The sequence below is a fragment of the Thunnus maccoyii genome, chromosome 12, assembly GCF_910596095.1.
Source record: "Thunnus maccoyii chromosome 12, fThuMac1.1, whole genome shotgun sequence".
NCBI lineage: Eukaryota > Metazoa > Chordata > Actinopteri > Scombriformes > Scombridae > Thunnus > Thunnus maccoyii.
In genome coordinates, this window is record NC_056544.1 from 24,125,339 (window position 1) to 24,152,356 (window position 27,018).

Here is a 27,018-nt window from a genome sequence, read left to right on the forward strand (position 1 = left end):
TGTTCCTTCGACCTTTAATAGTCAATTTTACATTTACATTTATTACACATGGAGTCCCACAGTTTATTGCACATAAAAAGGTATCACTGCATAACCAGCTCAACCCAGAACAGGAACGAAAAATAAATTATGTCATTAAATAAACCACAGAGTCGACATTATCAGAGATTACAGTTCAGACAGAAAATCAAATTCTGACTTTGAAAAAAAATCAATGATCTAATAAAAGGACACGGTAAAAAACAAACAGCTTGACTCAGTCCTTGCTGGTTTTCTTGTTGGTGTCATTCCAGTTGTGTAATAAAGGACTATTTTACACCTAGAAAACAATAATAGAACACCCATGATGGAAACCAGTTGAAAAGTCTGGAACCAATGATGGAAACCAGTTGGTCAACTTGTAGGAGTCTTGGTAGAAAAACATTCCTATAATTTTGTCCCCATTTGTTATTATGTTTGCCTTTCCCCGCTGTACTTGCATGGAGCTGTTCAAACTTTGCTTAATTTTAATTGAAGTGGAGAATAATAAGCGTCACTAAATAAAAACAGGCTGCTTCACAAAAACTATTTCCTACATAGAGATGAGTTGCTACGAAATATTTACACCCAGTAACTGTCAGGAGCAACTGAACCAATCATTAAGCTAATATTAGCTTGCTAACATATGACTAGCTTAGACTGAAGAGTTTCAGAGGTAATAATGAATGTAGTTGACTTATCTGACATGACATTTGATCAAAATGTGTTTACAAATGATGTAATGATGTGGAGAAAAACACCATATACATCAAATTACAACATAATGTCTATAACATTAAGACCAATGGTGTTGGTGTTGTTAGGTTAGCATAATCAGCTATTTCACACTCATTCAAAACTGACTCTGAAACACGCTTGTTTCTTCATGTTTCTTTATGTTTTTATGTTTCTCTATGTTTGCATGTGTAAATGAAACAAAGTAATGTCTACATTTACAAATATTGTTAGTTTAGTTTGATAAACACTTGTCCCCCTAATATTATTATTTTTGGTAGTTACGTTACAGTCTGTGGCATCCCGTTTACACAGCTGGTTACTTTTGGCACCACAGATGTTTCCTAACAGCCATTTTACACTTAACCACATGTTACTAAAGGTAAAGTCTTTAGTACCTTAGACATTCCTCAAGTTTTAATGGTGCAACCCAATTTAGTGGATCAATAGTCTGAAACTAGCTAGTAGCTACTAAAGGACTAAAGGAGGGACTTCATACATAAACTCATGTTTTTGCATTAAAATTTTGTCATTTTATTGGCTCTTTTGTAAAGAACATCTACCTAGTTGCACAGCAGCTTTAAAACAAAGCATATTACTGTAATTCATAGAAACAAGACCAATACTAGCTGCTAATCAAGACTTCTGAACTGTGTCGAGTAACAGCTTTATCATTCAAACCTGATGAAGATGATGTTCGGGAACGGTTTGCGCATTAGCCATGAAACCCAAAAAAAACAAGATCTGGAAACAGACTAATACTAATCTGCATCATACTGCATTATTAATAATAAAGGGACGATCAATCTATATGAGTTATACATAGTCTAAGTCCAAGTATTTCAATATGAACCAATACACTTTGATGAAACTCTAAGCAAAACATTAAAGTCTAGATTATAAAGTCTAGCCTATTTCTTTAATTGATCTATAATCTTACTCTCCAAATACATTATTTAGCCACATAAATCTTTGAATCCTGTTATCTGGAAAGACAACATAGCAGTTTTACACATTGGCACAATTGCCAGAGATATAGACATGACACTTTATCTACCAAGAAACTTCAGTTCCTCCCATTAGTGTAAATGCTGTTTAGGTCTAAGAAGTCAGTTCTCTAAAAGAAAGGCTCAAAAGTTTTAGAAACCTTTGCTGGTACTTTCAAAACATTAGAAACCATTTCCATGAGGAACTGGGAAATTAACAATGCCTGATTCTTCCCTTTAAAACCTTGATAACAAAGCACAGTTTAAGCCCTTTTCCAGTTTTAAGTCAAGTATCAGTCAAACGTATTCTCGGTTCTCAATGTCCTTTTTGATGGCTTTTTTAATGCGGTCGATTTCATCTTCTGAACTGTCCTCATTCTCATCTTCCTTCTTCTTTTCAGTGTCCGGAGCAGGTTTATCATTTCCTTCATCGTTTTGTGGCCTGGAGGTTGACTGCAGCTCCTCTCGTAGCCCGTTCAGCTCCACCAGACCGTCATGCAGCTGCGTAGCCACCTCCCTGATCTTGGCAGCAAACTCTGATTTTGCCCCTTTCTTGAGTTCTTTGGAGTCTTTGGCCACAAAGTAGATGTCCATACCCACGAAGAGTCCGGTGAGCACACCTGTAGCCATACTGGCAATCTGGACCGCCCTGGCTGCCGTGCTGCCAGCCACGTTGGCGATCTGCACCACACGCATGATCTCATTGGCGTTGATGAGGATAGCCTTCCCTGCCATGGCGCCGTCCTCATAAAAACTACTGCTGAGCACAGGGAAGTCCTGGTTGTAGGCGTCTTTCTTCATCCTGATCAGGTCAAACCTACGCAGGTTTTCAATTCCCTGCTTGATGAATTTCAGGCACTTGTTAAGGTCGACCATCTTCTCCTGGTAGTCCTCCACGATCTTCTCCACCTTTTTGCGGTCCATTGAGTTGTTAACCTGATTGGAGATACCAGCACCTGCTGAGGTCAGACCACCCGCCGTGGCCACACCAAGTCCTACTGCCGTCACAATCAAGGAGGTTCCCATGGTGACAGGGGCCAGAGCGAGACCAGCTATGGTGGCCACACCTCCGATAGCACTGGTGGAGCCACCTGTGATTTGAGCGATCTTTGTTTTCTTGTTGAACTTGTCCAGGCCGTCGGCGATGCTGTTCAGGTCAATGACGTGCTGCCACAGGCTCTCAGCGCGCTCTGAGAAGAGCTTGTTGAATAGACGAATTCCCTTTTGCACCTTAGCTGCCGTCACAGCAAACGCCCTGTGAAGAGAAAGTTCATAGTGTAATTATTCATTAGTGATTATTCATTAGTGATTATTCATTAGTGATTATTCATTAGTGATTAAAGGACCAGTGTGTAAGATTTAGGGGGACCTATTGGCAGAAATGGAATATAATATTCATAAGTATGTTTTAATTAGTGTAAAATCACCTGAAAATAAAAATCGTTGTGTTTTCGTTAGCTTAGAATGAGCCCTTTATATCTACATAGGGAGCGGGTCCTCTTCCACGGAGGCAACCAAGTTGCACCGCCATGTTTCTACAGTAGCCCAGAACGGACAAACCAAACACTGGCTCTAGAGAGGGCCTTTCTCCTTTTTTGCAAGTTTCGTGGCCATCGTAGGTTCTCACTAAATCCTACACACTGGACCTTTAAGAGCAAAGAGGTCACTCTATCTTAAAATGCCGTTAGCATGGGCATCTCACCATTAGTGGTATCCAGCCATGCAGACCATTTTGTTGTATTTGCCCAAGTTTTGAAATATCCAGTTTTGAAACTTCTGGCTCAACTCCCAATACAATAAAGGTGAATGAACATTTTTTTTTCTGTTGCTGAAAACATTTTTCAAAACAAATTAATTGAAAAATTCAACACTGATGCATCCCAGCTGACTCTGGATAATCCACAGGTATTGCTGTCAACCATTTTCATTTCAACTACTTTCTACTGACTATGGCTGCAACTAACGATTATTTTAATTATCTTTCTAGATAATTATTTGATTGATCTATAAAACATCAGAAAACAGTGAAAATCTCCACCACAGGTGGTGTCATTAAATGTCTTGATTTGTCCAATTAACAGTCCAAAATCTGAACATATTCAATTTACTATCATGTAAGATGATGAAGAGCAGCAAATGCTCACATTTACAAAGTGACCACAGACCAAATCGTTTTTTTTTATATTCACATAGGTCTATGTTTGCATATGATGTTAATACAGGTGATTTTTCCAACAATACACCTATCGTGTGTAAAAAATACTTTTAATGCTCAAAATTAGCTTATTTCTGTCCGCTTGGGTTTGAAAATTCAGTTCAGCTGAATTCTCTAATTGTGACATAATAGGCAAGACTCTGGGGTATATTTCAAAATATATGATATAAATATCAGAACACCAGCTAACTGTAGTCTCAGTTTGTGCCTCTCACACAGAGCTGCTGGTAGTGTTGGCAACTCTGATAAGAGACAGAGAGGCAACATTGTGCTACTCAGAACCGTGGTCATGCAAATAACCCAAAGATTTCTAACTTTCCTGTGGCAGGAAACGCAACACCCTGGTCGGCCGATAACTAACCAACTGTACTATATTCAAAGCTTTACAAGATAGTCAGGGCTGACGAGTTAACATTAAGACACAGAGACTCTAACAGCAGCTGCTCATAGCTGGTTAGCTCTGACTACCAGCTCTACATCGTTATTTGTGCCATATTGAGCAGTGGTTTAGTTTGTGCTGGTAAGCCACTCTGGCTGGTGTCCCCTTACCTCCTGCTTCACACGCTACGTAGCCATGAGGCCACGCCCCTTACAATTGTTGTCCTGTGCCGTCGTCTGTTGCATCTTTTTAAAATATACTGGGATGGAGGGAGCTCGCAGAATGTGGGTGTGTAGTTACTCTTTAAGAACCTGGAACCATCAAACCTTTGGCATTTCTGCTTAAAAATTACCTAAATGATTAATTGATTATCAAAACAGTTGCTACTTAATTTTATTTTGATCGACTTAACGATTAATTGACTAATCGTTGCAGCTCTAATGATTGTTTCTGGTAAGTCACATTGCTGCTGAGTTCCTTAAACACAAATTTTCAGTGTTTTAAGAAGCAAAGTTCCATTCACCTCCATTATACTGGGGGGGGGGGGGGGGGGGGGGCAGAAGAGGCAGTTTTCTCAAAACTTGGGCACATAAAACTGACCCTTTAAGATACCACAGGAAAGATTCACTGGGTGTAGTATTTCAAACTTCACTTACTTGGCCTCTTCTTTTTCTGTCATGTCCTCATTCTGAGGAGTGTCTTCCCAGGCTGAGGAAGAAAAGGTATTAAAGAATGATTGACAGCTCTCTCATTCTGTTACATATGTCCAAAAGTATGTGGACACCTGAACATTACATACACATATATGATTTGCTGAACATCTCTTTCCCAAACCATGAGCATTAATCTGCTGCTTTAACAGCCTCTATTCTCTTGGGAAGGTTTTCTACAACATTTTCATTCTCAATTTGCTCCCATTCAGCCACAAGAACGTTACTGAGATCGGTCTCTGACGGCTGATTTTAGGCTTGAAGGTGGCAATCCAGTTCATCCCAAAGGTTCTTGTTGGGGTTAAAGTCAGTGAAGGCTAGTCAAGTTCTTCCACACCAAACTGGGAAAACCATTTCTATATCAACCTAACTTTGTGTACAGGTGCGTTGTCATGTTGTTGACAGGGGTGTCCACATATTTTAGCCCAAATAATGTAAGTGAACAAAAACAAATTAGGCTCTCCACTTCCATAACAGAAAGCCAAAATAACATACACACACACACACACACATAAAAAAACACCTAAAAACATTTTACTGTATGTGTAACTTACCCTCCACTGTGTCCCACCACTCCATAAGATCGACATCCTGAAAGAGACCATCAGATTGTCTGAGTTTGTATGTTTATTGTTAGCATACAAACAGTTAATAATAAGGCAACAGATTATACTGAGATTTAAATATGGTGATATATTTTGCTTCTGAAACCAACTTCAGTGTCTTCAGGCTGTGATTGGTCAATACGGAAGTCCTCCAGCTGATCCAACAATGTCCTGTTTCCACCGTCATTCTGAGAAAAAAATAAATAATATAACTTAAAATTGATACATGAATACCAGAGAAACATGAACTAAGAGCAGGAATTTAAAGAAATGTATATATCACATATCCTGTTTTACTTTTTATACTATTTATGCTCAGATAAAAAAGGAGGAAGTGATGGTGAAAGGTATTCTGAGTGTATAGGCTTCTTACTTCTGTTTTTACAGAAGTAAACGGGCCTATATCTTCCCTAGACACATTGAAAAGGGAAGCAGAGAAACAAGTTTGGGCACATTGCAGGCTAATCTTAGCTCATCTTACATGTTAGAGACATGCACAAACACCGTGCAGGGGTGTGGAGGTGTGGGGGTGGGTTTTGTGTCAAGAGTGGAGGGGAAAAAAAACACTGCAGAAGCAACAAATAGTCCTGGGAGCTGAGAGGACACCCTGGAGACAAACTCTATAAATGACTACAAAACAGTTGTTTTCAGGGAGGAGGAGGGGAGGGGTCAGGTGACTGAAACAAGCCTTTTGTGATCCTGGACCACAATGTGAAAGATACCTCAGTCTGATGGACAAATATACTAATACAGACTGGGTCGGAAAAGGTTAAAAGTAGCTTTTAGTTTAAAACTCTGTGTGTGTAAGAGAGGAGACTGAAATAAAGAGAAGCAACATTAAATGATTTTCTGTCTCATTCAGAGACACAAAGATGTCTGAATATTATTTGATCTACCTCTGCTGTGTTGCCTTCAGCTCCGTCCTGTGCATTCTTCTGAATAACTTTGGCCTGAAACCAATAAACACAAACACACACACCCAAACACACAGTTAGAGCACTTGTATTATCATTATAAATTCAGCTTTTTGCTGATATCAGTTCCCATATAATCCAGTTATTTACAAATCCATTTGGCAGAGGCAGAGCTACTCTGGAGGTAGAAGTAGACTTATTGGCACAAGTTACAAAATATTTATAAATAAAAGAAATACAAGGAAGCGTTTTTTTTTTAAAACCTCCTGGTCTTAGAATCAGCAGCTAGGTAAATAGCTGAGAGATTTGCTTGCAAAGGCAGTGCTTGGAATGTCAGCTATGCTAACTTGCCAAAACAACAAGGGTTGAGACTAGCAAGAGAGGTACAGCCACAAATGAAAGGACAAACATGAATAGATGAGTGTAGAAACATAACAAATGTAGACGCTATGAGAGGTGCCCTGTATGGAAGCAAATACTACATAAATGATTAGTCACCAGATCTCAATCTACTTGAACAACGATGGGGGATTTTGGAGCGATCTCCACCTTCATCATCAAGACACCAAATGAGGGATTATATCTTTTGGAAGAATGGTGATTTTTCTGTATGTTTTATAGTATTAGTTTCCTCCTCTCACTTGTTTCAGTGCCTTTTCCACATGAATTCACATTTTGCCTCATAGAAACTCACATTCTTTGGCCTCGCCCACTGAGGTTTAGTTTAACAAAAGATTATTTCTGCCTTCAGAGGATCGTAGGATCAGTATCAGCAGAAGCTCAACAGAACGGCATTCAGCAAATGAATGTCATCTTAGATTTCAGATTATATTGATTTCATTTAACCTTTATTTAATCGGGTACAGTATGTCCTAACAAGGGTGGAAACCTCTTTTGCAAGCGAGCCAAGATGACAACATAGAAAGTTGCAGACAAATCAATACAAAATCAGATAAAACAACACTAAAAACACATACAAATAAAATGGTTACATTTCACTTGGGTTGGTGTTAATTCTATTAATTCTGATTTCTTCACAGAAAACCTACAACTTACACTGGACTACAAACAGTATATTAAGTTTTTTGTTTTCCTGTCTGAATTTCATGTTTTTCTTTTTCACCATTCACTGTTGAATTAGTATTTCAACATTCACCATTACAAAATGAATGAAATGAATTTGCACTGAATAATCAGCACAGAATATCTAAAGGGGGTGCACTCCAAGACTGTTTGTGTAGTATGTCCTCAGCCTGGATCATCTGTTAAAATTCTAGTTTCTCCAGTTTAGTGGCATGAAGGAACACAGATCTACTGTCTTGATAATTTCCTTTTTATTAGGTTGTAAGGATGCAGAGGAAATTACTAAATTGTTCTCCGCATTGATGTGAACTGCTCAACGAGCCCAGAATACAGTCATACCAGCATTATCCTTCAAAGCAACTATAATTAGTTGGTGTGTATAAAGACATTTTGTCAGTGTGTGCACATGGGAGGAAATGAGGCTGCACAAGTCACATATTTGAATGTTACCTTGACCCGAGGCATGAAGGGATTGTGTCTCTTAGGTTTCTTGACTTTGGTCTGAAAAGAACAAACAGAATGACAGTGTAATTCCAAGAAAGATACACGTTGAAAGCTCAAATGTTTCTTTTGCAGTAATTGCATTAGAATGAATGTTTGACTATCATTATCAAATCAAGCCAAACATTTATTCATCAAGTGCAGCAGGAGTAGGAAAAATTTAAGAGAAAGACCTCCTCTGGTTTGTCGTTGCCTTCCTCCTCTTTCTTTTCCTCTTCTTTCTCTTCCCCTTTCGATGACAATTTGTCTTCTTCTTTCAGCCCTTCATCATCAGATGGAGCCTGAGGTAAACAATAAACAAATAAGGTACAATAAAGTGACATTAATAATCAGAAACTGCAACACAAGAATGCGTATGAATTCCTCACTAATTTAAAATACTTATTCAAAAGGATATTTGAGGAGATAATGAATTATATATTGATGTAGGTGAAAAGTAGATAGAGTCAAGAAAATCACAGGCGTCATGTACCTTGGCTGCAGCACGTGGCATAAACGGATTACGGTGCTTGTGTTTTTTCACCTTAGTCTGGGGGAAAAAAAACAGTACAGTGACAACTCTGTTAGGTGACATGAAAAGCAATAAATGGAAGAACTACATTTCATTAAAGATCTTGATAATTTATATTAGCATTCTGTACATTTCCCTTTCCTAAGGGTCAAAAATGACCCACCTTCAGTAAACCCCTAAAATAAAGCAGCTTAATTGAATATTAAACCCCAAATCTTTTTTGCACAAAGAAACAACCCGTCATTCATCACAAACTTTTTGAATATCTGAGTTTTCCCTCTTCATAGTGCAGAAAGACTGCATTTAATCAGTGGACACCACTCGTTTTTCTTACAACACACCTGTCATAATTGTTTTCTTTACTAAAGTAGAGGTTTATAGATAGCACTTGTGTAGCATTATAAAGTAGCAGAAATGTGCAGAAAGTAGTTTTGAACGCATTTTAGTGAAGGGAAACACTAACAGTCTTGAACTTTTTTTTATTTTCTTATATACTGTACAATGAGGAATTCAACTACAAAATACTAGTCTTCTCCCATTTTTTAAACCATTTCTCCCATCCACAAGGTGTATAAACAACAAAAATAAATAAGAATAACATAAGATAATAGATACAAAACAAAGACATGATGAACATAAATCAATCAACTCTAATTAGCACATATCAGACAGTATAGAAGTTTGTGTGCATGGACTTTGCAGATGTATTTCTCACATGTGCAGCACATAGTATTTGTTTTACAGTCCTTCTTTGGGGGGCAGAATTGACATCTCCTCCTCTCCCAGCTGCAACCTCAGGTGGCTCAGACAAGATTCAGCCCCATGAACAGCTTTCACAAGCGCTGCAGAGGTTTCTGTGCGGGGGAGGTGCTTATTTGAATGTGCAGGGTTTAAAGGGCCTTTCCCAGCTGCTCCAGGAACACCCAATTCTATTTCCGCTTATCAGGCATCCGGGTCGGTTTGATCTTGTTCCATATCACGAAGTCACTGTATGAGGACACATTAATGATGTTATGGACGATGATTAGGGGCCAGCGAGCAGTCATCTTCCTGCAGCTGTAAGTTCCAATCATCATGTCCAGGTTGTCTACCCCTCCTCTGTTGTGGTTATTGTCCAGGGTGATGGCTAGCTTCCTATCCTAACAATCACTGATCTCAGCTGTTTTGTGTAGTGTGCTCAGGAGGACCACATTCTTGTTCCTCTCTGGGAGGTAAGACACTGGAATGGTGGTGGGGGTGAAGGCAAACTTTGATGAGAAGGCCTCGCTCCCCCTTGTTGTGATGAGTGCTCAGGTTTGAGGACACTGTCACATATGACATTGTGCCCGCTCAGTCTATCTGTCACATCAAGCACAACCCACATCTCCTGGTTCTTCTCCAGGCCTCTACTGGTCGGCTTCCCTGTGTAGACTTGCATCTACCTAACGTAACTGCCCTGGTTGTCATATGGTGACAAGGACCATGTTATTTTGCTTTTTTCTGACAAAAATGTCTCTTTCAGCTTGGGGGATCTCTTCTTCATCTGGAGATGACACATTGTGCTCTGAGTTGTATTCTTCCCCATCTTCTTCTTCAGATGCCTCATCTTCTAAATCATTGTTCTCTTGTTCCTCCTGGACATCAGCAAAAATCAGATCTACAACCTGTTGGGCACTGGAACGTGCATTCATGGCTTCAGCAAAGAGAGAACTGGGGGTCATCTGCAGCATCTTCATAGCCTCTGACTGCATTTCCAACAATGCTTTCAAGAAATGTCTGTTTTGTCTGAAATAGTTTTTATTTTGTCTGTGAACTTGAGTCGTGAAAGGGAGACGCTGGACATGCACAAGAAAGTTTTGTCTGAGTTCAATCAGTAGCACACATAATCTCAATTTCTCATTGTGTGTGTCTTTTTGGTTTTTGCGGTGTATGAATGATTTTATAACTATTGGGTCAAAAATGACCGAGACAATCTTTGTACCTTGTAGGTGTAGTTTATAGCTTTCATGGAAATATGAACAAAGGTCATGTTTCACTTTTTCACTCTAGGACAAGTCAAATTTCAAGTTGAAGTTTCAAGAGTTTTTTTCTGCTATTAAACATAGTGACGGGTCACTTTTGACCCTTAAGACAACACAAGGGTTAAGATGATACTGTCAGATAGTGTGAAATAAAATTATTTAAAAAAAAAAAAAAACCTGAAAAGCTGCTTAAGGGCAAGCAAAAGAGGAAAATTGTTAAGGGGTGTTTTATTAGTCACTCATTCACTCAGTCACATTAGTCATGTGACTAATAAAAAAAGAGGTTTCATAGCCTGCAGGTGGCTCATGGTTTTGCATGGCTCTAGCATGAGAGAACTGACAAGAAGGAAGCAGGAACTAAAACAACTATAACCCCGGAAGAAACCCTGCTGTTAATAACCCATGTGTTTATTTTAACCTGTGCGTTCATGTCATACCACACAGATGATTTAGACACCTGTTGATCTCTATATTAAGGATCACTGTGCTTATATGAAAGAAAATTTTCTGAGGTTGAAACTAACACTGAGGATTAGTAACGAATACTGTTTGATGATGAAGAGATAAACTTACAGTTTTGCTCTCTGGAGGATTCAACTCGTCTCCCTCCTTGCCTTCAGCAGACTCATCTTCTTTGAGGCCTTCATCGTCTGATTGGTTCTGCAGCAAATTTAACTTATTTTTCAACAAAGACTAAGTGTTTTTTCGTCATGTATGCAGTATGTGTGTACACAGGGTTTGACTGCTAAAGACTAGTAAAGACTGATCATGATATTATCATTCTGAATCAATTAATAGCCAATATGTTATGACAATATTCAAATTATATCCATTAATTGGATAATTTTATGCCGGAAATTGCACCTGTCACAGTTTCTTTCAGATCTCTGTTCCTTTTAAAATGGCCTCTGCAACAGTATTTGAATAACAAATGGTTATTAAAATATGCCACTGAAACTTGTTGGCAGCTCTTTGAGATATAATGCACAAAGAAAACAACTTTTTTTCCCCCTTAAAAATCCCCTCCAACTACGTTTGACATATAAAAATACTATTCGTGGAATAATAATTTGTCTGACATGACATGTTCAATTACCTTGTTAGAAATTCTTAAAATGACAACTATTCCTTCTCCCTCATCGAAAAATACATAATCTATATGCTATATGACTATGCAATATTTTTCATCTCAAAATGTTATTACACGAGATGTCTCCTACTTCATTGTTAAGTCCATTCTCATTCTCAAAGTCATTCAAGTTTCCACATCACACTTTTGTAAGATGAATATTGAACCATGACTGACTCCAAACTAGTTGTGCTGCTACAAAATCCTGCTCATAGGTACACGTTTTAAACTCAGATTTAAGGTGAGCACGGAGTAACTTTCCCCCTTTAGTAGATGAATGTGAAAACAGCCTTTTAGTGTCAAACTCTGCACATACAACATTCTGCACAGTGAAACTCAAACATCTAACTGAAGGAACAACAATAAAAACACATTTTTGAGAGTAGGAGGACTTTAAACTTTTTTTTTTGTAGCTGCAGTCAGGAAGAAACTCCATCACAGCCAACATACTCAATAGCCAATATTCAATAACAAACGACTACTCGTCCAAAGTATCAGCAAACCCTTACATTAGTCTAGACCTTGTAGTCTGTGTAAAAGTCCATACCTGATGGTTGTTCTTCTGCTTTTGGAGACCACGTCTCGCTGGTCCGTTCAGCTCCTGAAATCAAAGCAAGACAGTTTCCTAAACCATGAGGGCTCATAGTGCAACAGCTCATCAATACACATTGATACGTATCAGGTCCAAACTGACACACACAGACATTATTCCCAAAATGCTGAAAGCTTACTCTACCTCCTCTGATGGTCTGACAGGAACTGCAGGAGTTTCCGCAGGTTTTTCTTTTTTCTGTGTGGATATCATGTCCTTGTTAACCTGCAGAGGACACAGTCAAGACATTTTGTTCCAAAACTGACACCCAATATTTGAAAGTGACACCACTGTGAAACTTTCAATGTATACAAAGCATAAGATGAAACAACTTCTGACTCTTTTAAAAGCATAGTATGCAACTTTCATGCTTGACGCTTGCTATACTGGATCATGAAACTATTTTAACTGGTATTCTAATGGATATATCCAAACTCTATGGACAGTAGAAATATACAGACAACCCACATTCAGTATCATTTTGTAAATCTGAGAAATTCAATCTGTACCTGAATATCCTCAGTTCCTCTTGTTTTCACTTTGTCATATGTGGACGTCCCCTTCATTTCCTGTGAAAAAACTGCAGCTTTAGCAACAAAATTTCTACAGAAGAAGTCAGAATATATTTTCACATGACACGACATGACACTGAGCGGCACTTCGACTGCTGGCAGACCTCTTCAGTTGGTCTGGGTGGAACTAGTGGCGTTTCACTTCTTTCCTTCCTCTCTCGATGGATCATGTTGCTTTTGACCTGGCAAGGACACACACACACACACAGACACACAGAGAGTCACACAGTGTCCTGGAGCAGGAGGACAGGGAGGTCTGACTGCGAGCAAGCAGCATTTAAAGGGAGGTAAGGGGATGAGGAAGATGTGGTGGAGGTACGAAAGAGGAGGAGCGTGAAGAGAGAGGGTATTTTTGACAGAAGTTGATCAGCTGTGTGTGTGTGTATGTGGTCACTGATGACTCATGAGCTATGCAAAAAATAGACTGACCAGTTTTGGCTTCTCCTCCACTTGTTTCTCAGTCTCCTTGAGCGTCTCGGTGTCTTCCGTGTCTTTCTGAACAAAGAACATTCAATATTAGCTACTATACTTTATCAACCAAAAACTGATTACTTGTACAGTGATTTAAGGACCAAACCACTGTGTTTGCAAGTTTTAGTTCCTCAAAAACAAATTATGTAATGAACAGATGGAAATTTGCTTAAGTCGATTGGTCACAGCTGCAAAGAGCGGATTTATTTTCATGTTGTACAGAAACAAATGTAAAACAGTAGATGATTCTAATAGAAAAATTTAAATCAGAAAATCAAAACCACACCAACATTGTTTGCAAAATGGTGAGTTGTGATGTATAGAAACCAAATCTGATTTGTAGTAAACAGGCTAAAAAAAATGCAAAACCACTGTTTTAGTCCTCAAAGTGTGCAATACATCATTAATGCTCAAAAAATGAACAAAAAAATCCCCCAATACAAACATCACCACCACCAAACCCTCATTACAGTCACAGCCACCTAAAATCATCATCATCAGGACTATCTCGGAAACACCTCCACCGTCACCAAAGACATTTAAAAGCATAGTTACTTTATTTGCAGAGCGGAATAGGTTCAGTTTGGACATGGCTCCAACCATGGCGCTCTGAGAGGAAGGGACACATTATCAAAGGCTTTAAACTTTAAACTTTATGAGCCATTTGCCACATTGGGTTCAAAAGAAAGACTGTCATTCAGTTTTTATAAAACAGCTTGTTAGCATTGTTAGCCTTCCCTGTGGATACTAAGAGGCAGGCAGATGAGTAGAGGCTGCAGAACTTGAAGGAAAACACAGATCTATTCTAGTGAGAAGCTGGCTCGCAGGCAGCCATCAATGAAAGGATGGAAAATTTAATAAAAGTGGTCAGAGAACAGCTAATGGCTCAGTAATGCCATGAGTACAAACAAGCCATTGTTACAGAAAGTGAGCGTGCACACATTCATTAACGTGGCATCACAAGACTGTTAATTTTCCTAACAGCTGAGGAGACTTCATTGATGAAAAGATGATCAGCAAGCATGTCATTTGTACTTTTTGTGATCATCTGCTGTCAAAAGCCACAAAGATTTCAATGCTTCCTTGTTTCCATACAGACTGATTTAGTTTTATCGTGAACAGTTCAGGTTGGTGTGTTCAAAATGTAGGAGAAGCTGATTACTTCCTTGCTCCCTGCAACATTTACTTGACAGACTAAAGGTATGAAGATTTCAACGGGAGCAGGCGTGACCAGACTAGTTCAGCTGGACTGCTGATAGAGCCTTTGGGGAACTCTGCTTGTCAAAAATAATTAATTCTTTGACTCGTGACAAGATGGTTAATGGTAAACTGGATGCATTTTTATAATTCTTTTCTACCTGAGCAAACAAAACCCTTCACTTGGCTGTTTTGGGGTTCACTTTCTTGCTCTGGGACACTTGGACATAAGTCCAAAGATTCCCTTCCCATTGACAGCGAAGTATAGCACAAAATTTCCAAAGATTTAAATAACCCTGCTAGCTGTAAGACAGGTGGAGTGGAACATAGATTGAAGACCTCAGGATGTACAGATGATTTGCAGTCTTTTTCGCTGCATCTTCAGCCGACTGCATGCTGCTCATATTGATAAAAATCCAAGTCAGAGATAGCAAACTCCAAAAATGATGAGTTCAAGTGAGTTGTCAACATCAACACCTCTTCCACAGTATCCATCGAGCTACCTTTGACCAAGACAACAAACTCGCCTGCATTAGAGGACTGTGTGTGTAACAGCATGATAAGGAAGCAGCAAGCTTTCCCTTGATTAACAGCTAAGTAAAATGTAGAGGCTCGTTCCCTAATTGTGGCAAAAGTCTGCTGAGAAAAATAATCAGTTTAATATCGTAAACAATTACAAAGTAAAACAGGAACAGGTAAATGTGAAAGTACCTGTTTGCTGCCTGATGACTTCTCGCTGCTCGCAGGTGGATCCTCGTCATCTGAGCCTGTCTGCCTCTCGTACTGAAGAGAGATATATAGAGAACATATAATTTATCAAAAGAATCTTTCTTTATTTCGATATCAAAAGATGACCGTCTACATCATCCTTACTTTGTTTGGAGATCGAAATGGATTCAGCTTCGTCATTGCATCAGCCAGTTTATTCTGAAAATAACATGACAAAAGAAAACGAGTAAATAATTAATAAAGACCATACACAGAAGTTAAACCGCTGACGCAAACAAAGACACAAACCTGTTTGTGACTGGGCTGGCTCTCTCCGTTGTCTGGTGTCTCCTCAGTGTCAGGATCCGAGCTCTTCTCCTGCAGAAGGAGGCGGTATTTATTGTAAAATAAAAAGCAGTCATAGTCGTTGTTGTCATATTTTCACATTTGGAGGCTTTTCTGAGATATTATTGTGTGTGTGTGATGGGGAAAAAAACAACTTACCTGTTTGTCAGTGTAAAAAGTGCTCTTCATCATCGCACTGAAACCGTTCTGAAATTAGACAAAGACGGGGCTATTATTGTTATTGTTATTGACTTTAAGGGGAACTGATAATCATATCTTCACAATGCAATTAATGATTCCAACTCATTCAAAATTAAGACCTAACAAAATTACTTATTAAAGTTTTGTTTTACATGAGTCAGCAGCTTTTTCTGGGGCTTTCAACTGCATTTGAGATTCTTTTGTCAAACTGTTGTTTCTAAGGTCAAGAATAAACTTCACGCTCATCAATTTGATTATTTAGTACAAAATTTTGTGTACTTTTGCCATTTTGTGATTACATATCTACTGATGGAAAAAAATATTCTTATAATATTGTGATATCACCCATCCCTGCCTCCTGTCCACTTAAAAAACTGGTTATTTCACCTTAACATTGTATGAAACCTCACATCTAAATGTTCAAACCCACCTGCTTGGCTTTGGGCTTCTCTGTGGAAGAGACATTCTCATTTAAGTCTTCAGGCTTTTCCTTATCCTGATATAACACAAAGGAAATTATGAGCATGTCTGTGTTCAGTATTGATACTTTATATTTACTGTAGGATGCAGGATTCACTGTGAGAGAAAATGACCTGAGATGAGGAGGTGAAAGGATTCTTCAGGATCTTTGCTGCCACTCCGCCCTGACAGAGAATTTCAAGCATTTAAAGTTACAAACTGACAAATGGATATTTGGTCTTTGAGTGTTAATCCAGTGCAGATCCAAGTGAACCCAACACACAAGAAGAAGGTTTAAAACAGGCAAAGAGCTCCATCTCTCACCTTTGAAGACTTCTCTGCGAGACTGTCACTGCTGGCAGACAGTTCACTGTCCATAGTTAAATCATCCTAAAATGAGGGATACAGCATATAGTCAGAATGTAAAAACCAATACAAAAAAAAAAAAAAAAAAGAGTTTTATGTTTCATTTCATATTGAAATATCCATCAGGCCCGTAGACATGGGGGAAAGAGATCAAAGGTTATTATAAAAGAAAGCAGAAATTGGGTAAAGATGGTCTTGAATGTTAATGAAATGTCCACAAGGCAAAAATGTCTTCAATAATAAATACTTTCTAAGTTCAATTTTCTTATTATTTTTTTCACTTTGCCTGGGAAAAAAGCAAATAACCAAGCACCCAGCCAGAGGCAGGAAGGAAACATTGGAACCAAAATGCCAGCAAGAAAAAAAGAAAGCTGAGCTCAAACTACTGCATCCACAAAACATAACAACCAATATTAAAAAGTGAACACCTCCTAAAAACACCAAAATCCACCCTAAAATGTCTACTAAATATCAAATAAATGAAACATTTTCGATCAGGTGCCCTCTCCCTCTCCTCCAGCTTCAATACATGTCCATTAAAATAAAAATTGTCTTCATTCATGAAGTTGAATCTTACTTGAGATTTGGCACCTAAGAGTTTTGGTTTTTTAAACACACCACTGAAGATTCCTCCTTTCTCCTGAGAAAATAACATAAAACCAACATTTAATATTACTACACTGCCTATTACAGTTGATGGTAATCTGTCAGCTTTAACAAACCTCACCTTTGTGTTGTTGCTCTCAGAGGAATTGTCACCGCTGCCTGAGAGTTCACTCGGTGCCGACAAGTCATCCTGAATGAAAGAAGTAAATGTCTTCCAGTTATTATTAATAATGTCCTAATAATATACAGAAACATGGTTTAACAGTGAGACGAGTTTGCTGCAGTTACTCCCCATTACTCACCTGAGACTGTGTCCTCGCTCCGAAAGGCTTTTTTTTAAACATTCCACTGAATATCCCACCTGTTTCCTGGAAAAGAAAAAAAAAAAAAAAAATCAAACAAAGATTTCTTTTTGAGAAAATGTCCCCATAGTCGAGGATTTAATTTGAAAGCATTCCTCTGGCATCCGATGTCGGATGTGCAGGCGGCGATTTAGTGCTTCACACAGCAGCTGACACTCTCTTCCAAATTGCTGATGCCTGCATGTTTACCTCGTCATTCCCGACACACATGAAAACGAAAACACACACTTCTCAAAGAGTTCTAGACAAACAGCGTTAAGGTACAGTCACACTGATCTCCTACAAAACTAAACTGCCCCGTATTCAGCCCAGAGAAAGGATGTGATATCAGAGTTCAGATGTGGGTTAGAAGTAAATATTAAGAAGAGAAATCACAAAGAGTAAACTGTGTATGTTTGTTTATATTTTTTTATTGGGGAAATTCCACTATTTTATTTTGGACTGTTGCAGAGATAAGTTTTATTATTCTAAGTCGAGCATCAATTATTTCAGTAATATTTACCGCACTATCAATATGTGTAATGTTTATGCCCCCTAGCCTCAGGGTAATTTTAGTTCCTACTTGTTGTGTCTTGTTAACAAAAAAAAGAGGAAAAACAAACAGTCAAATTGAAACTACAGTTTGAGAAATTAACCCGGGAGGATATGAGTAAGGCGCTCCTTCTCTTTTATGGTGTTTGTACAAATGAAGAATAAAATAATTGCTTTGGTATTGTTGAGCTGATGCAGCTGTTAGACAGGCAGGCAGGGATTTAGTGACTCACACAGCAGCCTACACTCTCCAAACTGCTGATGCACGCAGGTTTTAGCTCGCTGTCCCAAACACACAAAAACAAAAAACAGACAAACACGCTCCTCTCCTCTCCATACCATCGAGCTCTACACATCTAGCTTATATCACACCAGAAACACCAACATAAGTTGTTGGCTAACATTAAGGAAGCACTTTAGAGTAAAAAATAAATCTCAGTTTAAAAATATTGTCATATTCTGTAAATAAATGTTTCTACACTTCAAATGACAACTTCATATCACACAAAAATGTTTCCACTTTCCACTTCTAGCATTAGTGACAGCAACATTAAGATGATTAAACAAATAAATTTCTTACTTTTCATTTCCAAAAGGTCTAATTTGATTGTATTATGGGGCAAATTTTACCTACGTAAATCTTTTTTTTTTTTAATCCTTCCCCAATTACCTCATTATTCAGATTCCTTGAAAGCTGTAACTAGTAAAAACAGTCGAGAGTCTAAAAAACATGGAATCATACTGTCAAATGTCACATATGTTTCTGCAGCATTTTATTTATTTATTTTTTCTTTGTCTTTATATTCTTCTCTATTATGTAAAGTTTGTGTTATGTTGGTTTTGGAGTATCTACTGTATTCATTCTCAGTCTTAATCTGGATTGTAATTACTCTACCTTTTGTTCAAGCTGTGATATCTGATTGATGTCTGGTTGATTTTGTTGTTAAATATGTTTTAAAAAAGCAGTTCAGAATATATATTTTTGTGTGTGTGTGTTTGACAGCTTTTGCGTTTAAAGTTTTGTTTGGCTGATGAGACTCACCTTAGTGTTGGCGTTCTCAGACAGACTGTCATTACTGGCTGAGAGCCCGTTCTCCAAAAGATCCTGAAACACACAAGATTATCTGTCATTCTCTTACTGAAATAACACAACACTACACTGTATATATCAAGTATTTCAGCTGATAATTGTGTTGTCCAGGTGATCTGTCGCTGTGGTCAGGACATATGATGGCGGCTTGTGTTTCACCTGTGAAGGCCTTCGGACCATTCCTGGTTTGGGAGATCGTCTCAGTATCCCACCCAACACACCTGATTTGTCCTGGAGAGAAAAGTGGAGATAAAAGTTTAGTTTTAAAGACTAACTTGTGACTTCTGTGTGGGAAAACAAAAAATATAACAGAGCAGAAAGTGAACTCACCTTTGATGATTTGTTGTTGTCGGTTATGTTGTCACTACTGGCAGACAGATCTTGATTTTGAATTGAGATGGTGGCCTAAAATCAGATTAATAATAGTAATTAAAACCTAACCTGCATATTTCTTAACAACTTTGGAGACACTCAAATTTAATTTTGTTGACAGATCCAACACACAGTGCAGGTAGAACTGTAATACTGAGGACATCAGAATAACAAACCTAATGTAAAAGCAGATGATAAACACACAACCTGACAATTTTAACCAGTTTTATCCTTTGTTAAAAAATAAAGGCAACTTTACACACCTTTATGTTGCTGCGATCTCAAGTTTTTGTTCAAATTTTGCTAAATTACCCCTGAACATACTGGAACTAATACAGCACAATGTGAAAAACAGGACTGCAACAAATGATTTCTCTCATGATTGATTCTTCTGCCCATTTAAAAATTAAAAAAAAAAAAAAAGTATTAATCATTTAGCTTATAAAATGTCGGAAATTTTGACAATTCAATTGAAAATGAAAAGAAAAGCAGCAGATCACCAAATCTGACAAGTTGGAACCAGTTTGCATTTTTCTTTGATAAATTATTTCAACAATCAATCAATAGTTAAAATAGTTGTTTAATTTTCTGTCAATCAGCTCATTGTTTCAGCTCTAGTCAAATATCAGGAACACTTTTAAAAATAAGGAAGCACATGTGCAGCACAGTAAGTTCACTTAAGGTCACTACAAACCTGTTGTGAGCCCTCTTTGGCAGATTTGATTGGCTTCTTAAACATTCCTTTAAACACGCCTCCTTTTTCCTGAAACATTAACAAATATGTCAACGTGCTGAAAGAAATATCACATTCACTGAGAGCAGAGCACAGACAGAGAGTCGAAATAGTAAAACACAGCTGAGAGAAATCACACCGCTGTTTACTGACCTTTGTGTTGTTGTTGTCAGTCAGACTGTCGTTGCTCTTCGAAAGTTCACTGCTGGCTGATATATTGTCCTGTAATGTCAACATACAGCTTATGTGAGCAGATATAGAATCAAATTGTGTTTTGTTTTGTTTTTATTGTTCCGCACTTCAACAGTATGAGTTCATCAAAGTTTTAAAGAGAATAATCACCTTAAATATTAGTATTTATTATACAATAATGGGCTTTTCATAACAGATAAGAGGAGTGTCGAAGCTGATTCAATGAGTTATTGATTCAAATTAAAGAAACCGCTGTACATCACCTGTGCTTGGACTGATGGTTCAGCAGACTTGGAGGATTTCTTGAACATCCCACCGAACAAAGCTGCTTTTTGCTAAATCAGGAGTGAAAAACAGAAAATTAAACATATAAAATAAACATTTTGGGAACAAACTTGTGTCTGAAAAAAGAATAAACTCCACTGGTGCTTCAGCGCTGGCATACTGCCCTCGTATGAGTGAGTAACAAAGAGTGAAAGCTGTTAGTTCACTGCCACGACCCGTGAGTCAGCAGGATAAATCTGTGTCACTGATCAGCAGCTCCGCTGTACGGAGATTGAACTGGAAAAGATGCAGACGTTTCATTGATCATGACTGTCGGGTGTATTTTTTCTAGTTCAGATCTCACAGTCCGGCTTCTCGTCCATATTTCAAGTCTGAACTTGAAGCTAGTTTCATGTCTGGACTTGAATTCTTGATGATGCTAAATTTAGAGTGACTGTTGTGTTGCGCTGGGAAAATTGATATATTATATTATTGATTTTTCCAAACATTTTCGGTTTGTGGCCCCACATCACAGTTTATGGTCTCAGTGTGGATATTATTAGTTAACAGTTCAACCGAGTGACTTTTCCTTATCAGACAGTTTCATTTAAAAAGGATTAACTCAGAAAAAACAGAAGCTCATATTGTGTGAGAGAAGCATCTTTAGTTTTTTCATTTTTACTTTTTTTTTTTTAAATTATCTTGTCACCCTTCAGATTTATCTTGAAAACCTTTATGTGGTCCAGACCCACAAGTTGTCAGGGTGAACACCAACAGACTAGGACAAGAGGGAAACTACCATTAACTATGGGTTATCTTTTCCATGTATATTCAACTCTTTGCAGTCTTTGCAAGCGGTAGCAAATGAAAAATATAAACAGAAAAGGGACATTTTCACAAACAAAGATCCAACAAAGTTTTCTTTTGCTGACAGTATCCTCGTCACATACAGTGAATATAGTCTCTAAGCATTTAGATAGTCACACCCTTTTCACTGTTTCCAAAACATTGCAGTTTTGTGATGATCTTTTTTCTTTCTGTTTCTTTGGATAAAAGTAGAGTGTCAGCAAGCTGGATTACAGCTCCCAAAGTCTTTTTATTATTGACTGAAAATGTTACAACTCTACTGGGTCTTCATCAGGCAAACGGCCAACATGACAAAGGGCAAAGTGTATATAGACACCTGATTAGTTACATTATGCCAGTGTCATCACAAACACAATATCTGGAAACAATCAACATCTAATCAAGATCAGCTCATTATCAAAGCCTGAAGAAAGTAATAGGCCTAATAATTAAAATTTAAAAAAAGTTACCAAATGTCCCAATAATTTTGCAAAATTTGTTGCAAAATATATAAAACACATTGCAGAAAAGTTTTACAAAACTTTTAAAATAACACTTAAAGGACAAAATAGATGAAGGTTAAAAAGGACACAATTTTCTGACATTTTATTAATTGGTTACTTGAGAAAATAAATGAAAAAAAAACGTTAGCTCTATAGCCACAGTATCCACAGACATGAAAAAGGTATAAAAAAAGAAAACAATTTTGTTTTAAGACCTTTATTATTTCAGTTTTGTGCTTTGTATGTTGCATATTCCAATATTAATGTGTGTTATTACTGTATGTCTAACATAGCAAATCTGGGGTGGTGGGTTTAATAAGGGCCCAGCAGCACATTGATGCCTCAGGGCCGAACAGCAGTTTAATCTGGGGTATCAATTTTTATATTTTACCCTACAATTAGAGCTGAAAGTCAGCCTCCACCCTCATACACATTGTTAAACCAGCACAATAAAAATAATCACTGTTCACAAACTAAGTTTAATACCCGTACAACAATGTAAAAATACTCCATCACAAGTAAAGTTCCTGCATGAAAAATCCTACTTAAGTAAAGGTGCATAACTATTAGCAGCAAAATACTTAAAATACTTGAAGTATTTAAGTAGTGGTTTAGTGATATATTATTATATATGACATCATTAGATTATTAATACTAAAGCATCAGTGTTAGAGCAGCATGTTACTGTTGTAGCTGCTGGAGGTGGAGCTAGTTTCAACTACTTTATATACAGTTAGCTAGTTTAGTCCAGTGGCTCCCAACCTAGGGGTCAGGCCCCTCCAAAGGGTCACCAGATAAATCTGAGAGGTTGTGAGATGATTAATGGGAGAGAAAAGAAGAAAAAACAAAGTTCTGATACACAAATCTGTTTTCAGTTTTTTAGACTTTTTCTCTCATCTTTGATTTTTGGTGAAATATTGGATCATTTGAACATTTATTGAAATGAAACCATGTGAGAAGTTTAGAGGGAAAAATCACTATTTGGTGGAGCTGTTAACAACTCATAGACATCTGAAATGTGACCCCGACTACACACTGCTTTTTATAAGATGTCAAAAGCCAAAAAGGTTGGAAACCACTGATTTCATCTTTAACAATGTGTTGTATTTTAAAAGCTTGTTATATTATCCATTGTGTCAAATCTTCATCTGAAAAGTAACTAAAGCTGTCAAATAAATGTAATGTTAGTGGAGTAGAAAATACAATATTTCCCTCTGAAATGTAGTAGAGTGGAAGTATAAAGTGGAACAAAATGGAAATACTGAAGTAAAGTACAAGTACCTCAAAATTGTACTTGAGTACAGTACTTGAGTAAATGCAAGTTAATTAACGTTAATTACTTTCCACCACTGGCAACGTGGATGCATGTTGTAACGTTATATGTGTTTTGTGAGTTTCAGTGACACAGATTGATGTCAAGTCGGTAAACTGAGCTCTGATATAAACAAAACCGGTTTGTCAAACACGGCAAACTATAACTGTTAAAACACAAGCTGACGTTATTGTCATTATTGACAAAAACTACTCACAGAAACGCCACCTCCATCACACTCCAAATCCAAGTTGTCGTACCGATCCTGTCAGACACATTTGTCATGTCATTAAACGGTTATTTTAAAAGCAAATAACAAACTTAAAAGACATTTACGACAAATAACGTCTGTCTCGAGCTGCATACGTTAAATGTTCCAACATGACCGTTAGCGGTTTGTTTTTCAAAATTCGAAATCTAACCGTTAATCTCACCATTGTTAGCCCGAGCCGGTCCGAGTCAGGCGTTCACTTCTTTTCTGACGACGGTAGAAAAGGTTTGCAGAAATTATTAACTTATAAAAAAACAGAGTTTGTGTCTCTCCTCCGTGTTGGTACTGTCGGCTGTTTTCACTCACTGAGCACCCGGCTGTTAACTTAAAGATCCTCCCAGCGTGGTGAAGAAAAAAAAGAAAAAAAGAAGAAACCGACTGAAACGCAGTGACTTCCCTCAGGTCACTATGACTTTTAATGTAGTTGAAACCAGCAGATCCAGTCCAGTTCTTTCTTTCTTTCTTTCTTTCTTTTTTTTTTTAACCTGTGTTGTTCTCCAGGTGAGGTGAGGGTGTGGCCTGTGTCACCTGGGGGATATAACTCGGCCGGCGTTCAAGTGCTGCTCGGAAAATTTCACGTTTACTTTCAATTCAATTCAAATGAGCTTTATAGGCATGAGAAACATACATTTACATCGCCAAAGCAAGTGTGAAAAAAAACATAAGAAATGAAGCCTACATATTACAAGTAAATATCTACTAGAATAAAGAAATGTGTAAACACCATGTGTCACACTGCAACATTGTAGTCAAATATATAAATAAAAATAGGTAAAATTAGTTTAAGATTACAAACAGAAGGATTGTGATTTTATTGTTTATATATATAATAACTGTGTTAACACTATCAATGAAGGAAGGTCAGGCCTGCACACTTACTCCAAGCCTAAGATACTGCTTTATAATAGTCTTGCATCTTTGTGATGTGCATATAACTACTCTCCTTCAACTGTATAAACACTGAATTTTTTTAAAGAATGAATTTAAATATATCTACTGTATGTGCAGTGGAGCAGTGGTTGTATTCCATTGGACGCCCTTATTTTTCTCCTTTCCAAGTGATTTCAAGGACAGCAGTTTGGTTATTTTGGCATAGTGGACAAAGTCGGAACTACATATAGACCCAATCACGTGTCACGTGCATATTTATCTCCCACAATTAGGTATCTTATGCCATCATATTACTAAATGAATTCCCTCAAGTTCAAATATACTGAAATATTACTATGTCATTATTAACTACCCCATTGTTTACTTAGTATGCTTTATTGCACTTAATGTGGCTCATTGTCAACTTAACAGAAGCAATTCAGTGCAGATAACAAAGTTGTAAAAGTATTAGCTGATAAGCTGTTTACCACTGATGTCTGGCAGGGTCCCTTCCACAACTTCCATAAAACATGTAAAATACTGATTAAAAGGGCTGCAACTAACAATTGTTTCCATTATCAATTAATCTGTTGATTATTTTCTTGATTAATCGATTAGTTGTTTCCATAAAATGTCAGAAAATGGTGAAAAATGTCCATCAGTTTCCCACAGCCCAAGGTCACATCCTCAAATGTCTTTGTTTTGTCCTCAACAACAGTCCACAACCCCAAAATATTCAGTTTACTGTCATAAAGGAATTAAGAAACCAGAAAATATTGACATTAGAAAAGCTTAAATCAGTGAATTTGGCAATTTTATTTTTACAAATGACTCAAGATGATTAATCAATTATCAAAATAGTTGGCAATTAATTTAATAGTTAAATAAAAAAATAATTAAATTGGTTCATAACTTTCTGACATTACTAAGACTGTCTTGTATAACAAACACATGCTATTAATTAAAGGCTAATCCTGTTTCAGCCTGGTCAGATGTCTATTATTGACTTAAATTGTTAAATAAATGTGAAGAAAGTATTACTGTATGTACACAACAGTCAAATCCATGTTTTCTCAGTTGCTCCTTTAAAAAAAAGACATTAAACCAAACAACAAAGTGCTGATTTTAACATCATTTATTGTCAAAGAAAAGATCATCGATGGATATCGTACCTATTATTCCATTTCCAAAGTGCTTCATAGCCCATGTTTCTAATTTCATTCAATAACTTTCAAATAAGAAAAGAAAAAAATAATTAAGCTCACACAAAACTATAACCTGTATTTGTAAAGCTTGTTTACACTTGTTTGTCACATTTGCAAGTTTGCCACCAAAATTAAAGGTTTGTGTAAACATGAGTAGTACATCCTTACTATGAATATAGTATATACACTCATCATCAGTATATAATATGAATATATATATATACAATCATTGAAACAAACACACAAACACCTGACAATTTTTAGTTAATGTAGTGATTATGTATGTTACCTACACCCTGAATTAATAACTAGAGGATTATTCCTTCCAGGAGAGAAAATACAGCTTTCCCTGTCCGTCACCGCAAACCAGTTCAGAGGGTTTTTCCGGGTTCACCTCCAAAACCAGCACAGGACCTCCACACACAAACATACCCAGCTGGAGGAGAAGAGAGTACAAAATAGGAAGTGAGAAATATAGATTAAAATAATTAAAATAATTTTCCTGTGTGGCATAAAGACTCTGATGTACCTGTTTCTTAGTGTTCCTGTCCCACATCTTCACTGTCCTGTCGTAGGAGCCGGAGATGATGGTGTTGTTGATGACTCTCAGCACACTGATCCTGTCACTGTGGGCCTGAGGATAAAACATCAACGTAATTATTACAAAACACCGCAAACAGTCCTGCTCAGAGAAACTGCAAATTATGTCAGATTTTTTTTAAAAAGTATGTATTTTTTACTTCCTTGCCCAAGAACACAGCTGCTGTTTTTTATTGTAGTTACCTAAAATTTAAACTGAGCTCGCCAGTTGAAAGTGGTGCTGAAATGATTAATCCATCAGTCAATCATAATCAATCATAGTGTAAGATGAGATTTATTTTGTAATTTACATAATTTAATCATGGTAACTACATATATACAGTATATTTCATGTTATGTTTCTGATTTTAGAAACACTGATGTGAAACGGAACTGATTGTTCACATCAGAGTCAAGAGTCGCTTACAGGTTTTCTGCTGCTCCATGAGGAAAGTTCTGGAGGCTGGTTGAACCACATGTTGCCCTTCACGTCTCCGCACACCACAAAATCTGAAACAACAAACCAAACATTAGAGAACAACATAATAAACAATAAGTGTATAAGTGAGTAAATATGGCTGAAGT

General features: G+C 37.4%; 2 protein-coding genes and 1 long non-coding RNA gene across 7 annotated transcripts in view; 1 reads left to right on the forward strand and 2 right to left on the reverse strand.

Moving 5' to 3' along the window:
* On the reverse strand, positions 1-24,256 carry LOC121908145 (nucleolar and coiled-body phosphoprotein 1-like). 4 transcript variants are annotated; one of them, XM_042427908.1, is made up of 34 exons: positions 24,086-24,256; positions 23,943-23,986; positions 23,726-23,773; positions 20,847-20,918; positions 20,545-20,613; positions 20,353-20,421; positions 19,617-19,691; positions 19,446-19,517; positions 19,239-19,301; positions 17,606-17,671; positions 17,425-17,493; positions 17,275-17,337; positions 16,656-16,721; positions 16,466-16,516; positions 16,303-16,368; positions 15,831-15,878; positions 15,636-15,704; positions 15,492-15,545; positions 15,330-15,401; positions 13,977-14,030; positions 13,380-13,445; positions 13,055-13,132; positions 12,888-12,947; positions 12,523-12,603; positions 12,334-12,387; positions 11,231-11,317; positions 8,619-8,675; positions 8,320-8,427; positions 8,096-8,146; positions 6,545-6,598; positions 5,759-5,836; positions 5,598-5,634; positions 4,990-5,041; positions 1-2,994 (listed from the first exon to the last, which is right to left on the reverse strand). In XM_042427908.1, exons 2-34 carry the CDS (start codon positions 23,943-23,945, stop codon positions 2,037-2,039), a joined length of 2,970 nt encoding a protein of 989 aa, XP_042283842.1. In that variant the 5' UTR covers positions 23,946-23,986; positions 24,086-24,256; the 3' UTR covers positions 1-2,036. The 4 variants fall into 4 exon arrangements, with proteins under 4 accessions (XP_042283842.1, XP_042283841.1, XP_042283844.1 ...); XM_042427907.1 differs by having other exon boundaries at positions 23,943-24,256; XM_042427910.1 differs by lacking the exon at positions 17,275-17,337 and having other exon boundaries at positions 23,943-24,256.
* Positions 23,932-26,894, forward strand: LOC121908147. Its single transcript, XR_006099181.1, has 4 exons — positions 23,932-24,004; positions 26,184-26,319; positions 26,430-26,507; positions 26,806-26,894. It is a non-coding gene; the product is annotated as an uncharacterized LOC121908147 (long non-coding RNA).
* tep1 (telomerase-associated protein 1) overlaps positions 25,770-27,018 on the reverse strand; it is a 31,492-nt gene continuing 30,243 nt past the window's right edge. For both annotated transcript variants that reach the window (XM_042427906.1, XM_042427905.1), the window contains 3 exons: positions 26,861-26,943; positions 26,384-26,488; positions 25,770-26,290 (listed from right to left, as the gene is read on the reverse strand). In XM_042427906.1, the coding sequence (XP_042283840.1) occupies positions 26,171-26,290; positions 26,384-26,488; positions 26,861-26,943 (308 nt within the window). In that variant the 3' untranslated portion in view covers positions 25,770-26,170. The remainder of the gene's footprint in view (positions 26,291-26,383; positions 26,489-26,860; positions 26,944-27,018) is intronic.

What these genes read in the sequence shown, in the direction of transcription:
- LOC121908145 (XM_042427908.1), bottom strand. An exon ending in ATCCTCCAGAGAGCAAAACT is followed by an intron (nt 8,676 to 11,230) that starts GTAAGTTTATCT and finishes TTTTTCCCCCAG; the next exon opens with ACTAAGGTGAAAAAACACAA. An exon ending in CCTTCATGCCTCGGGTCAAG is followed by an intron (nt 6,599 to 8,095) that starts GTAACATTCAAA and finishes TATTGGTTTCAG; the next exon opens with GCCAAAGTTATTCAGAAGAA.